This window comes from Brassica napus, chromosome A6, assembly GCF_020379485.1.
Source record: "Brassica napus cultivar Da-Ae chromosome A6, Da-Ae, whole genome shotgun sequence".
Classification (NCBI taxonomy): Eukaryota; Viridiplantae; Streptophyta; class Magnoliopsida; order Brassicales; family Brassicaceae; genus Brassica; species Brassica napus.
The window spans coordinates 9,845,613-9,858,722 of NC_063439.1; the positions used below are offsets into that span (position 1 = coordinate 9,845,613).

The 13,110-nt window shown below is 34.8% G+C and overlaps 3 protein-coding genes across 5 annotated transcripts; 2 read left to right on the forward strand and 1 right to left on the reverse strand.

Moving 5' to 3' along the window:
- Nucleotides 1-229: 229 nt before the first annotated feature.
- Nucleotides 230-2,023, reverse strand: LOC111200755. Its single transcript, XM_048781534.1, has 7 exons — nt 1,546-2,023; nt 1,340-1,464; nt 1,173-1,254; nt 932-1,043; nt 699-856; nt 370-635; nt 230-294 (listed from the first exon to the last, which is right to left on the reverse strand). The coding sequence occupies exons 1-7, from the start codon at nt 1,566-1,568 to the stop codon at nt 230-232; spliced, it is 831 nt and encodes a 276-aa protein (XP_048637491.1). The 5' UTR covers nt 1,569-2,023.
- Nucleotides 2,024-6,638: 4,615 nt separating this feature from the next.
- LOC106347422 (polyadenylate-binding protein-interacting protein 10-like) lies at nt 6,639-9,209 on the forward strand. Of its 2 annotated transcripts, XM_013786948.3 has the most exons (11): nt 6,639-6,769; nt 6,860-7,257; nt 7,510-7,617; nt 7,712-7,756; nt 7,833-7,905; nt 7,978-8,090; nt 8,180-8,239; nt 8,339-8,386; nt 8,465-8,530; nt 8,634-8,695; nt 8,836-9,209. In XM_013786948.3, exons 2-11 carry the CDS (start codon nt 6,913-6,915, stop codon nt 8,891-8,893), a joined length of 978 nt encoding a protein of 325 aa, XP_013642402.2. In that variant the 5' UTR covers nt 6,639-6,769; nt 6,860-6,912; the 3' UTR covers nt 8,894-9,209. The 2 variants fall into 2 exon arrangements, with proteins under 2 accessions (XP_013642402.2, XP_013642401.2); XM_013786947.3 differs by lacking the exon at nt 6,639-6,769 and having other exon boundaries at nt 6,781-7,257.
- A 1,562-nt stretch (nt 9,210-10,771) lies between these two features.
- LOC106351632 (protein IQ-DOMAIN 15) lies at nt 10,772-12,832 on the forward strand. 2 transcript variants are annotated; one of them, XM_013791406.3, is made up of 4 exons: nt 10,772-11,190; nt 11,480-11,722; nt 11,944-12,147; nt 12,259-12,832. In XM_013791406.3, exons 1-4 carry the CDS (start codon nt 11,047-11,049, stop codon nt 12,715-12,717), a joined length of 1,050 nt encoding a protein of 349 aa, XP_013646860.2. In that variant the 5' UTR covers nt 10,772-11,046; the 3' UTR covers nt 12,718-12,832. The 2 variants fall into 2 exon arrangements, with proteins under 2 accessions (XP_013646860.2, XP_013646859.2); XM_013791405.3 differs by having other exon boundaries at nt 10,774-11,190; nt 11,477-11,722.
- Nucleotides 12,833-13,110: the final 278 nt, after the last annotated feature.

Sequence of the window (13,110 nt, forward strand, 5' to 3'; positions counted from 1 at the left end):
ACAGTTGAAATAAGTAATTCTCTGAAGGAAATAGTATTTGATAGGTAACGAAAATGAAATAAAATAAGATAAGCCGTAGACGATGGCTTGTAGGGTTATTGTGAAAGGTCTTGTAGAGCGGCGATTTTCTATTGGGGGCGGACCTATAGATAAAAACAATTTTGTTAGCACAGGTTCATTATTGGGTTTGAAGAGTTTCGGACTGGAAGACTTACTGGTAGCTTGCATCTTATGGTATAGGAAGTTGTTGAAGATTCCGGGAAGCCTGCTCTGGGTGATCATTGGATATTGATTCTGGAGGAGAGAGAGAAAGGAGCTGAGTATTTTTGGATAATGTTGTGAACTGGGTTGCAAATAATATTTGATTACCTGGTAAACCGTTGTATATTTCTTTGTAGACAATGTTTTTGACCCTTCCTATCTTTTGATCCTTTCCTTGTATAATTTTGAGGCCTGACTTGGTAGTAACTCGGGAAAGACCAACATAGAGCTGCCCATGGGTGAAAACGGGCTGGGGCAAATACAGTACGATCAGCTCTGTTGCTTTTCTGCCAGTGAGCTCTTTCCCAGCATCTCCGAGAATGATGAACGTGCACTGCTCCTCATTATCATAGACAGACATCTCCACCCGGTAGCTGTTTCAAAGGCAAGTGATTAATACATTGTAGGATGAAACATGTTAGAATGGAGAATCTTACTTGGCTACTGCAGTTGCATTTTCATTGTCGCATTTTGGACAAAGCAGTGTTGTCGGCCCGCGGTTTAGCTTCGTCTGGCAATCCTTGCAAGCAATGTAATACCACTCAGTGCCATGCTTGACATCATCAATTGTGGCAATGCAGTCAAAGTAGGCAACCTGAAATCACATACCAAAGGTTATCAGCAACTTAATTCAGAAAATGTTTGATTTTAATAACCAAATGGGGATTACCTTAGCAGGCTCACGCTTGATGAAGGCAGCAATCTCACTTATTGTCAGTGTTTCAGCTTTAACCACCTCAACAGGATTGACTGAAGAAGTTGCACCAGGGTTCGTGGTCAACCTTGCCAAAAAAATTAACAACAGGCGATCATCAAGGTTCTTAAAAGTTTTTCAAGAAAAATATATCTGAACAATAACCGAGTGTAACTGAGTGCGAGTGATTAGTGGTAGGGTTATGTAAAATACTAACCAGGCCAAGTATTCCTTGGTGGGGTCAACCTCTTCATCCAAAAACACTCTTGATGAAGACATTGAGCTTAGGCATAATTTCCCTGGCAATACAGAAGCAGTTAGTGATAGAGCTATCTAATTGAATTTGAGTAATAACGAAGTCTAATATGGAGTGTGAGATATTACCACCGAGTCTCTTCGGATTGACAGTTGTAACCAACAGAACCGTTGGAGTTTCTGCACATGCGTCAAATTTGACGCGGAAATTCTCCGCAGCCTCGTCCCATAGGTACACGTTAATCACTGGACCACTGCAAAGTAAAAAAAAAAATAGATGTTTCAGTAGTAAGGATCATAAATTTAAAAACAATGGCTGAATTATAGTAGCTTACTCTTTAAGTTGCAAATGAACCATCACTTTCCGAGAAGCTGAGTCATCCTTGATGCACAAAACCGGACGCTGATGAAGAGGATGCCCATCAACCAGCTTAAGGTGGCCGACAACATCTACAACACAAAGTTACACTCATTGTTACTCAGACAGTTACAAACAATCAACTGGGAAGCTGTACTGGTCTAAACTTGGTAAGAGAACAACTAAATCTTACCATGAAGATCTCCTCTGAGATCACAGTTGGCTTCAAAATCTGCAAAGGAATGGATTCTGAAGCGCTCTGTCAAAATGGCTTCATTGTCTTCTTCCACCTTCCTCAGCTCAGAGGCGTGTGAGATGCAAATGACCAGCCTCTGGTCAGCAACATGGTACATCACCTTGCTGTTCGATGCATAGTAGTTGGTCAGTGTGTAGATCATCCCACGCTTGAGCTCTGTCTCGTATTGGTTGCGACGGTTCAGACCGATGAACCCCTGAGCCACAGTACCCTACATAACAGAGAGACATTATTGGGTCAGCCACTGATCATTTCTTTAATTTAAAAATACGCTTAGAACCGGAACCAACCAATCAAATTTTCAATCAACAGACGCCTATATATAATTTAATATCAAACCAATCTATTAAGTTTTTATATAGTGGGATACGCCTATATAATTTCATCCCAACACAACTGATCTTTTTTTTTTAAAAGACGCTTAATACCAGAACCAACCAATCAAGTTTTCTATAAACAGATCTCAAGTGAATAATGAAAAGAGGAAAACCAATCAAAGATAATCTAAATCAAGATTTTTACGTATCAACCAAGTTGTTATTTTAATCATGCTACTTTTTATTTACCAACATACGCTAACATAAAACGAATCAATCTAGGTTTTTCCGAAAAGAGATCAAGTTTTAAATTTTAGTCAATCAAGTTTCTTACGAATCAATCCACTTTTTTTTATTTTAAAACCAAGTTTTTGTTTTCCCACATACGGTAACATCAAACGAATCAATAAAAAAAATTTCTTTTTTTTTTTAAAAGACGCTTAATACCAGAACCAACCAATCAAGTTTTCCTAGAAAATAGATCACGTTTTTATTTTTATCAATCATGTTAAACGAATCAATCAAGTTTATATTTAAATCAATCAAGCTTCTGTTTTCCAACATACGCTAACATCTCAACCTATTGGACGCAAAACTAATTAAAAAAAAATACCTCCGCATTGATCAACAGCATCTCGACCCCAAGAAGGATCTCTGGTCCTCCTTTGACGTTCTTCCGAGCATTCCAGAAATGGAGAAGCCGAAACTGCAGGGTGGAATCGCTGGGTCCGGGAGAAACTTGTCGGAAGAGGAGGGGAGGGGAAGATTCGCCGGTGCGGATTGCGATCTCTTTCGACATGATTAGGGTATACAGCTTTCGATCTGAGGTAGGAGATTGTAAAGGATGAGCTGAGGTAAGAGAGATAAGGGTATAAATAGGATGGTAGATATAAGGCGGAGGGGGGATGTAGAAGGTCTGTAGGGATCTTGAATGGAGGCTTTAAGGTCACGCATTGAAGTTCAACCCCTTTCATCGGAGGCGTTTTGCGGGGAGATTAGTGGGAGATGAAGAGAATCGCCATGCGTGAAAGAGAAATGGGGGATACGGCGTTTAGGGTTACTGAGTATCAGAAAGCTTGAGACGTCGTTTTAATCAAATGGCTATAACGGGTTATGGGATGGGCTGGGAAATTTTTATAAAATCTGGCCCAACTCCAAAGTGAAGGAGACATTTGTTTTGTAAACGAAACCATATACCCGATTACTTGAGATTAATGGTTTGGTTAGCTGGGCTGCATTTACGATTTTTTTTTAAAAATCTCTAGTAAAAGTAATATATTCAAAACTATACGAATCATGTAACAACATTTTTAACAGTAAAATGGATTTGTAGCATGGAAATTTATAATGATGTTTTGACATGTCATTTACATGTTATTTATGTGTATAGCGTTGCATTTTTTCATGGTTAATGTTTGGCATATGTATTAATATTTTTAATCACTTGGTTATGTTTTATGATTTATTTTTTCATAGTGCTGTTTGCTGTTTGCTGGACAATATCAAATTCCAAATCCTACACATTTATTTGGCTATCAAAACTATGTTTATAGTGAACACTATAACACATATTAGTTCAAAGATGTTGTCATGTGAGTTATATAGTTTACGTAATTTTAATATAGTCTTACACGAAAGGAAAAATATGTGTATCCACCTAATATCCACCTAGGCAAAATATGCCATTTGGCCCAACTCCAAAGTGAAGGAGACATTTGTTTTGTAAACGAAACCATATACCCATTACTTGAGATTAATGGTTTGGTTAGCTGGGCTGCATTTACGTTTTTTTTTTAAATCTGGCCCAACTCCAAAGTGACGGAGACATCAAACGAAACCATATACCCGATTACTTGAGATTAATAGTTTGGTTAGCTGGGATGAATTTTCGATTTCTTGGTATGGGTTACCAGTGACGTGGCAAAACGATTGGTCTGGAATATTTTGCCTAGGTGGCACCCTTCAGAAGCTCCAAAATTAGTCCCTATTATATAGTGGGATTTACAAAATAGGGTATCAATATAGATTATAACCCAATTAATATTTTACACAGTAGATTAAATGATTCAGTAGTATATTGTATAATGAGTAAATAACATTATGAATAGATCCAAAATTTAAATGAAAATTTTTATCATCAGAAAAAACATGACAATTGCAAATCTAATCTTAATAAAATAGAATTATTAGAAAATAAGTCGTCGATAACATGGACAAATATGTTTTATTTCTCTAGTGCAGCGACTTAGCAAAATAGAAAGATCTCATTACAAATTATTGAGGTGGCTTTGGTAAAACTCATAATTTCAAGTTTTCTAATTTGTACCAAATTTTTTAAAAAATACATTAGAGATGTACTAAATCTATAATTTTGAATGATTTGTGTATTTAAAGCATTTATATAACTTGTAGTTAGGTTAATTTTCTGGGTTTTAGCTATTATTGTAAAGAAAACCTTCTGTTAGAAAAAAAAGAGTTTATATAACTTATGGTAAACTGAAAAGTGCTAAAATGTAACCATAATAGTTCAACTACTTGAGTAAGGGTATGACTGGTTTTTCCGCTACCACCCGCAAACACAGGTAGCGGTGGTTGGCGTTTTGCAACAATCGCTCAAATCGCTCCAAACCGCTCCAAATCGCTCTGAACCTCATAAATTCAAAAGCTGGTTCCAGCTAGCGTTTGCGGTTGCGGGCGGTTGCGGGAGGATAAAAAAAATTTCTTTTTTTTCCAAAACAATATAAATACAAAAATAAAAATATTCAATAAAAAAATTAAATAAGAATTATAAAAATGCTAAAATATATCTATTATATTTTAACTAATATTATAAAACTTTTAAATAAAAATATTTTCTATAATTTTTAAAAAATTTAAAGTATAACTTTCTAAATATAACTTTTATATTTATTATAATATTATTATTTTTGATATTTTTATAATTGTATAAAATGTAAATATTGTTAATTTATTATTTAATCGCTGCTGCATTTGGTAGTTAACCAGTCATAAGTATCCCGCAAACGCACCAATTTCTAACCGCAGAACCAGTCGTACAAATCTCTTAAAACCGCTAGAAACCGCAACCACCCGCATCCGCAAACTCCCGCAACCGCAACCGCAACCGCTGCGGTTGAACCAGTCAGACCCTAAATCGATAGTAAGGCAGCAATTGCAAATTTTCATTTTTAATATTATTAAAATTTGTAATTAACAACTTATTTAAAATTTTGTTTAGTTAAAATTTAAAGGGAAATATATCATTAATATTTTTCTTTTAGCTTTTGTTCCCAAAATAGAAGTTAAATGTCAATATTTATTTATTTTAATATGTTAAGTGATTTACCTTTTTAATAAAACCTATTTTGTTTAATAAAACTAATCTTGTGATACTTTTCGGGTTATGGTAGGGTATTTTTCAAATTTAAACTAATACATCTTAAATTTAGGGTGAGTTATTAATTTAATTAAAACCAGGTTTTCTCCTTAAATTTTATTTATCTAACCTCTTTGTTGACTATTTATCTAGTTATCTATATTATTAAAACTGAAATATTTTTTGTACTGATCGAAAACATATATAACATTATAAATGAGAATTGTTTGGAAACATAGATAACAATAAAAAAAAAAAGTATAGTGTCTTTTTGTAATGTTATTTATATTATTATATTAATTTTCTTTCCATTTTTCAACTAGTTTAACAATTTCATTAATTATATTACATTAACAGTACATCACATGATTAATTATATTACCATAATAATAGTGCATATTTTATTTATTAGTTAATCAACATTAGTTTTTTACCAATTATAAAATAAAAATATAAAATAATTGGGTTTTGCATATAGTTAAACGGTATGTTTAATTTATTTTAATAAAACTTTTTTTTAGTTTCAATCAGTAAAAAATTACGTAGCCAAAAACGTAATATAAATACATGTTTTTGTGAATAAAATAATAAATTAAATCAAAATAATAAAAATATATTACATTTGTTATGTCATTTAATTTTTCACTCCATATAATAATTTTACTAAATATTTTTTTTTCTATTTCACTTAATTTAGCCAAACACATAGAAAGAATCATTTTTATTAGTTTATAAAATCAGTAAGACATGAACATTGACTATCTATTTAGGTACGGTTTTTTTTTACGGGTATCATCTTTTTTTTTAAATTAAGCCTCTTTCAAATATTATAAATGTATGTGTGGATTTTGAGTTTGGTCATTCTGAATCTGGATGAGTTCAGTTATGATGTATATAAAAACCTAAAAATATTTAAATAACAATGTATCTGAAACGAATTCGGATATTTATACCAAAAATAATTATATTAACCGATTCGGTTCATGTATTTTTAATACAATTCGTTATATTACGACTTATATAAAATATATAAAAACAAATATCAGTAAATAAAAAATGTAAAAACAAATATCAATATACAAAAACAAAATATCAATCTCTTTTTTTTTTTTTTTGAACAAAAAATATCAATCTCTAGTTTCCCTTAAAACTCTTTTTTTTTTAATTGCTTTGTGTCGAGTGGCTCTTGTGGCTGATTGATATAAAGTTGGGTTTTTTCTGACATTTATGGAAAACCATCGATAAGTCTCAGGTTTCGTATCGATTCACATTCCTCTCTCTCTTTTGTGTTTTGTTTTTACAATTCTTCTGTTTCTCAGTTTGGTTTTAGCTTTTGATGCAGAAATCGGCAAAGCTCGTAACTTGTGTCTGAGATTCACCTCTTTGTGTCCGATCATGGCCGTCGCTGAGAATGCTGGTGTCAAAGTTGAGTCGTCTTCCTCAGCAGCCGACACGAAGCCTTCATGTCCTGATGATGATCAGAGCCCTAACTCCGATTCCTCGTCTCTTGACTCATCGGATCCTCCGACTCCAGATTCCGACGATCGGACTCAGACTCAGACCACTCCAAATGGGGAGAGTGGAGGGAGTCTCAACAAGAGTGAGATTAAAGATTTGTCTGATGCGTTTTCGAAGCTCAACCCGATGGCTAAGGAGTTTGTTCCTCGAACTCAATCCGTGGGGAATGGATTCGGCTTTACTAACAATTTTGCTGACGGGAGTGATCATCTCCCTACAAGGGTATGCTTTTGTCATTAGTGTGTGTTTTGATGTTACAATAATTATAAAGGTTTGACCTTTTCTGTGTGTTTTGCTTACCATGATGAAGCAGTTATACTTTGAGTGTGGTTTGTTAAGTTACAGTTGTTTGCTGTTACAGTTACAATTCCTTTTTATATGTATGACTGTTGAAGTTTTCAGGTCTTTTCATCTGCTAGAAAAGTGTGTGATATCAATTTTGTAATCCTTTTGTTTTACCTGCTGTGGCTACAGAGAAGGAGCTTTGGGCAAGGGAAGAGAAGGATGAACAAAAGAACCAGCTTGGCTCAGAAGGAAGATGTCATCAGGAGAACTGTGTATGTCTCTGAAATTGATCAACAGGTGAAAATTATTGGCTTTTAAAATACCATTTTTCTTGTAACGGAATCCATTTTGTATAACCAAATGCCTCTCTTAATTTGTCCCCTGTGTGTAGGTTACCGAGGAGAACCTCGCAGGGGTCTTTGTTAACTGTGGACAGGTACTTATATAATCTTAGCTATGTTTAGAATGTTTTCATCTGCAATAACTCGTTTCCTCATTTTGGGGATGCAAAGGTTGTTGATTGTCGTGTATGCGGTGATCCAAAGTCTGTCCTCCGTTTTGCATTCGTTGAGTTTACTAATGAAGGTACATTTTTACCTTTCTTTACTAGTTGACAGTACTGTTTGTTAGCTAGTGTAAGATATATATTTGCTGCAGAGGGAGCTAGGGCTGCTTTGAGCATGTCGGGAACAGTGCTTGGTTTTTACCCTCTTAAGGTGCTTCCCTCCAAAACAGCTATCGCCCCTGTTAACCCCACTTTCCTTCCCCGGGTAAGGTTCACATAATCATGGTCTTAAACTTTGCTTATCAGTTTAATCGAAGCTTGAGCATAATTATGATGCTTCTTTCTTTCTATCAGTCTGAGGATGAGCGTGAGATGTGTGTGAGGACTGTTTACTGCACCAACATTGACAAGCGGGTAGTTTGATTTTCCATAAGAAACTGTTAGCTGTTCAAAAGTAATTTGAGAAAACTAACTAAACTTTCATCAAATGTCTTTTGTTTCTTGAATCTGCAGGTTAGTCAAACTGACTTGAAAGGCTTCTTTGAAATGCTTTGCGGAGAGGTAAGGATTTGGTTTACGCTTTTTATATGTGTATATGTGTTTTACTGTTCAAATATTTGTCTCATAATCTTGTTGTAGGTTCATCGTCTGAGGCTTGGAGACTATCACCACCAAACCCGCTTTGCTTTTGTTGAGTTTGCCATGGTAACTCTCTCTGCCTTGTTTCTTTAGTTAACCTGTTCCTGTTTCACTTTCATTTGGTTGATCTCATCTAATGGGAAACTCACACTTTGTTCTAATGTCTCAGGCGGAGAGTGCAATTGCTGCTCTTCACTACAGTGGTATTGTATTGGGAGCACTCCCAATTAGGTAAAAAGATTTATGTATTGTATCCCCTTAATGTCAATTTTTTTTGCATGATAGGTTGTACACTATTAGGCATTACTAGATTCTATTTGTGATTTCATTTGGGAATGTTGTAATCAATCTATGTGTATGTGTGTTTGAAGGGTAAGCCCATCAAAGACACCAGTAAGGCCTCACCTTCACCGCCCTGAGTGCAAATGAAATGTTGGCAAAGCTGTTGCTGGAGATCCCAAAAGATATATATAGAAAAAGAGAGAGAAAGAAAGAGGAGAAGAAGTCTAAAGAAGAAGAAGGTACTTGAGGCGTTTTAGTTCTTTTTTATTTTTGAGTTTGTTTCGCAGTCGCAGCAGAGCCTGCCCGGTATCTTTGAACAACTTTTAAGAACTTTTATCTTTAACTTTCTCCTCTTTTCTATAGAGTCTGCTAAAAACCAAGATTGGTTTCGTTTTTTCTCTTTTGTTGATGTTATTGTCGAAAACACCTTCAAGACATTTGCACAATTCACTGTTTTTTTTTTCTTTGGGTTCTTGATTTCAGTTAGATCTTGTCTTAGTACGGGTCTAAGTTTGGCTTTCTTAATCTTTGTATTGTGCTGCTAAGCAAGTAAGCATTCGTTAGATAGATCGCATCATTCGTTACAATGTACCCTACTAGGTTTTCGTCTCATATGGTTTTGATATTTACCTGTTTGGTTAGCTAAACTGTTTAATGTAGTTTTTTTATATCTTATTTGTTCTAAAAATGAAATAATTTTAAAATATATTAAAACAAAAACTACAAAGAGAAAAAAAAGAGTTAACCACTTTCTGTTTGCCCTATTTCTTTACTTTTTGTTGTGTTCACAATTTTTGACTGGTATTGTTGTTAAGTAAATTAATTAGTTATCAAACTGTTTTAAAAGTATTTTGATCTAAGAGTTTTATGCATGATTTTGGTGAAGTCATATATTATATTAATGCATTAGAGAGTAGAGTATAGGTTTAGTAATTAACATACTTTTTTTAGTTCAAATGCAAAATGCTAGCACAATTTAACATGCCTTCATTTTTACCAATTAAAATGTAGTTGAACTGTCATCTTTTACGCATCACCATTTCCTAATATTGACCCTCTTACCATTTTTGTCTGTGTTTATCAGTACTTTTTACCGCACTTTGAGACGCTTTATCGTTTCACCAACGGATAACTATATTTTCATATATGGCTACGTTAGAACGTCTCCATTTTCATATGTGGTTACGTTGGAACATTGGAGAAGTCCTCAAGTTTGGGTATCTAACAAAAATGAAAAAAAAAAGATTTAATTAAATAATATTTCATGTCAAAAACTAAATAGATAATATTCCAACATTTGAAACGTTCATTTTGTTGAAATATTATTAATTAAACACTACAGTATTTTTGTACATTTTTGTTAGGTTGAGTCAGAGAATTCTTTTTACTGGAGGTGCTCCTTAGCAATTGTAAATATACTTTAAAGAATATGATCATATATTTGTCCTTCTATTGTGGATCGCAATCAACTTCCCAAACAATCGAAGCTATAATCACAGTGAATACACAAAGTCATGATAAACGAGTCAAATAGCGACGTTAATGGCTAAAGAAATGATTATACTTATATGATAACGAAAGAAGAGGAGGAACAGCTTTCTGCACTCTCGAGGGATGCATTTCACATTCTTTCATGTTACAAATAATTCCTATTTCTGACACAAACCTATCTAATTTGCAAACACAAAGCATGCCTACCTACCTATTCCACTCTTCTTTTGTTTCCTTTACCTTTTACTTTATTTTCCGCTTCGTTATTCTTCTTTTACTCCCAACATCTTTCCTCTTTCTCGCAGCTTTTTCGGATACATTATGTGTTTGTTTTATATCTATGGATACACAATATTCGGATATTCGTTTTGCATTTGGCCGTTACTTGTGAGTTGTGATGGCTACGAAGCATGTACATGACAAAAACATATTTGTTCTTGTCGTAGAGATAGTGGATAACTACACATTTGAATGGAACTGTTAGTCTGTTATACGTACGAGACACTAACCCGAGCAGAATATTAAATAAAAATTAGTATAATAACACATAAGATCAATATAGGTCCGAGTTTCACTTTTTATTGCATCACCAAATAAATGTACATGTTCCGAACTTTTTAATTTAATATTGAGCAACAAAAAGGTTCATGCTCTTCATTTATAAAGGAGGGTGTTCCTTGTCGGCTTAATCTTACCATCAAGGAGGGTGTTCCTTCTTTGCTCAACCATTCCTTACTGTTCCGTTGCTTCCGTATTACCAAGAAAGTGACAATAGTTAACAAAGATTAAGCCGACAAGGTAAGATCTTGATGGGGAAGAACGGTGGAAGTTCGTGGCTCACGGCGGTTAAAAATGTTTTCCGGTCACCGGAGAAGAAATGTCCCAGAAGAAGAGAACGTCAACAAGACAACGGCCTTGTCCAAGAAGACGAGGAGGAACAACAGCAACAAACGGTACTTGATTTACACAATTATATATAGTGGACCTTTCTTGATTTTTAAGCTTCATTCATACTATATACACTAATATTTACAACTTTTTAATTCAATATATTCCCAAAACGTACCTTTTTCCCTTCAGGTTAGTATAATTGAAAAAAAAAACAATCGTCATTAGCATCAAAACTGAATTTTGATGAACTGAAATTTTTGCATTATATAAACGGATCTAGAATTTGGAGATTTACATAAATCTTTCATACTAAAAAGCTTATAAATAATAATAATTTTGTTGGTGCAGAAGAGAGGAAAAAGAAGATGGCTATTCAAGAAAGCTTCTTCTGATTCTTGTGCAAGAGACGTCGGAATAAACATTAAAAATGCCGTCAACACTAATTCAGCTTCTGTTGACGCGATTGCGGTCGATGAAACGGAGAAAAAAGCGTCTCCGACGGCTAAGGAAGCCGTCTTTTTCTGTCGGACATCTGTCTACCTTAAAAGACACTTGGCTGCTATTCTCATTCAGACAGCTTACCGAGGATGCCTGGTAAACTTAATACTTACTATTGCAGCCTCCATACTTTTATATCATTTCCAGTTTCTGGTAACATAGTTTTAGGAAATACTAATAGTGATCATACAAACTTGAAAGTTTTAAAATAATTTTATAATTTCAAACCATTTTGAGGTATATTTATGCTAAAATCGTTAAATATATATCAGTTTATAGATGAACATGAGTTTGATTTTGTTGACTTGTGACTCAAGGCACGAAAGGCCTTCAAAGCCCTAAAGGGAGTTGTGCTACTACAAGCCTTAGTGAGAGGCCACAACGTGCGTAGAAGAGCTAGCATTACTTTGTTTCGGGTTCAGGCCTTAGTTCGGGTCCAGGCTCGGGTTCTAGATCACCGGAAGAAACTCACGGCCAGTCCCGGCGACGGAACTACCTTGTCTCGTGCTTTCTCTAAACAGGTGCAATTTCAATCAAAGTAGTGTACTATTTATTAGTTTTCTGGTTTTCTACATTTTAATTCAAATTATATTAATAAGCGAACCGGTCTTTTGTTTGGTTTACAAATGAAGATGTGGAGAATCACAGCGAGAGAAGCACATAGTGAAAGCGAGTTAGAGGACAAGAGACCAAGTAGATTAAACCGGTTCGGTTATCAAGAAATCGGAAGAAGACTGTCAACCGATCAGACAATTGTTGAACCGGTCAAGATAGTTGAGATCGATACGTACAATACATACTCACACCATCAACAACTCAACGACCGAACACCGCGTGGGAATTCTCGCGTCACGAGGCAAGGCCATTCGATACCAAATTACATGTCTACGACTGCCTCGACCGTGGCTAGGTTCCGACCACAAAGCGCACCTAGGCAGAGATCAAACCAGACCGGTTTAGATGACAACGAACCAAGATTACAATTGGTTAGAAAGAGATTGTCATTTCACAAAGATATTCCGCAATCGCATGGTTACTTTTGGTACGATAAGAAAACGGATGATCACGATCACGAGGATGTTCAGCACTAAATTAACTTGATCGGTTATGGGAGCTGATTGAACCGGTTCACGATTGAAATTTTATATATGTATTGAGTATTGACTGACCCATGAGATTTTTGGTTTTTCATTAATTAATATGCACCAGGCAAGACTTCTTTAACGTTGATTATTTAGATGTATCGGTTGACCCATAAACATAATTGTAGTTCTTTTCAGCACCAAACAATAATCAATTTATTTAGACTTCTTCAAAGCTCAAACGACGTGACTATTTCGATGTCAAATGGATTTAACACAGTTTTATTAGAATTTAAATAGATTAGTAGGTAGCCGTGACTGTTTCATTTCCGCGTGTTGCAAAGTAGGGAATAATATTTTTCGTCAACTATGCTGAATCACATATTCTCTTATCTACTATTT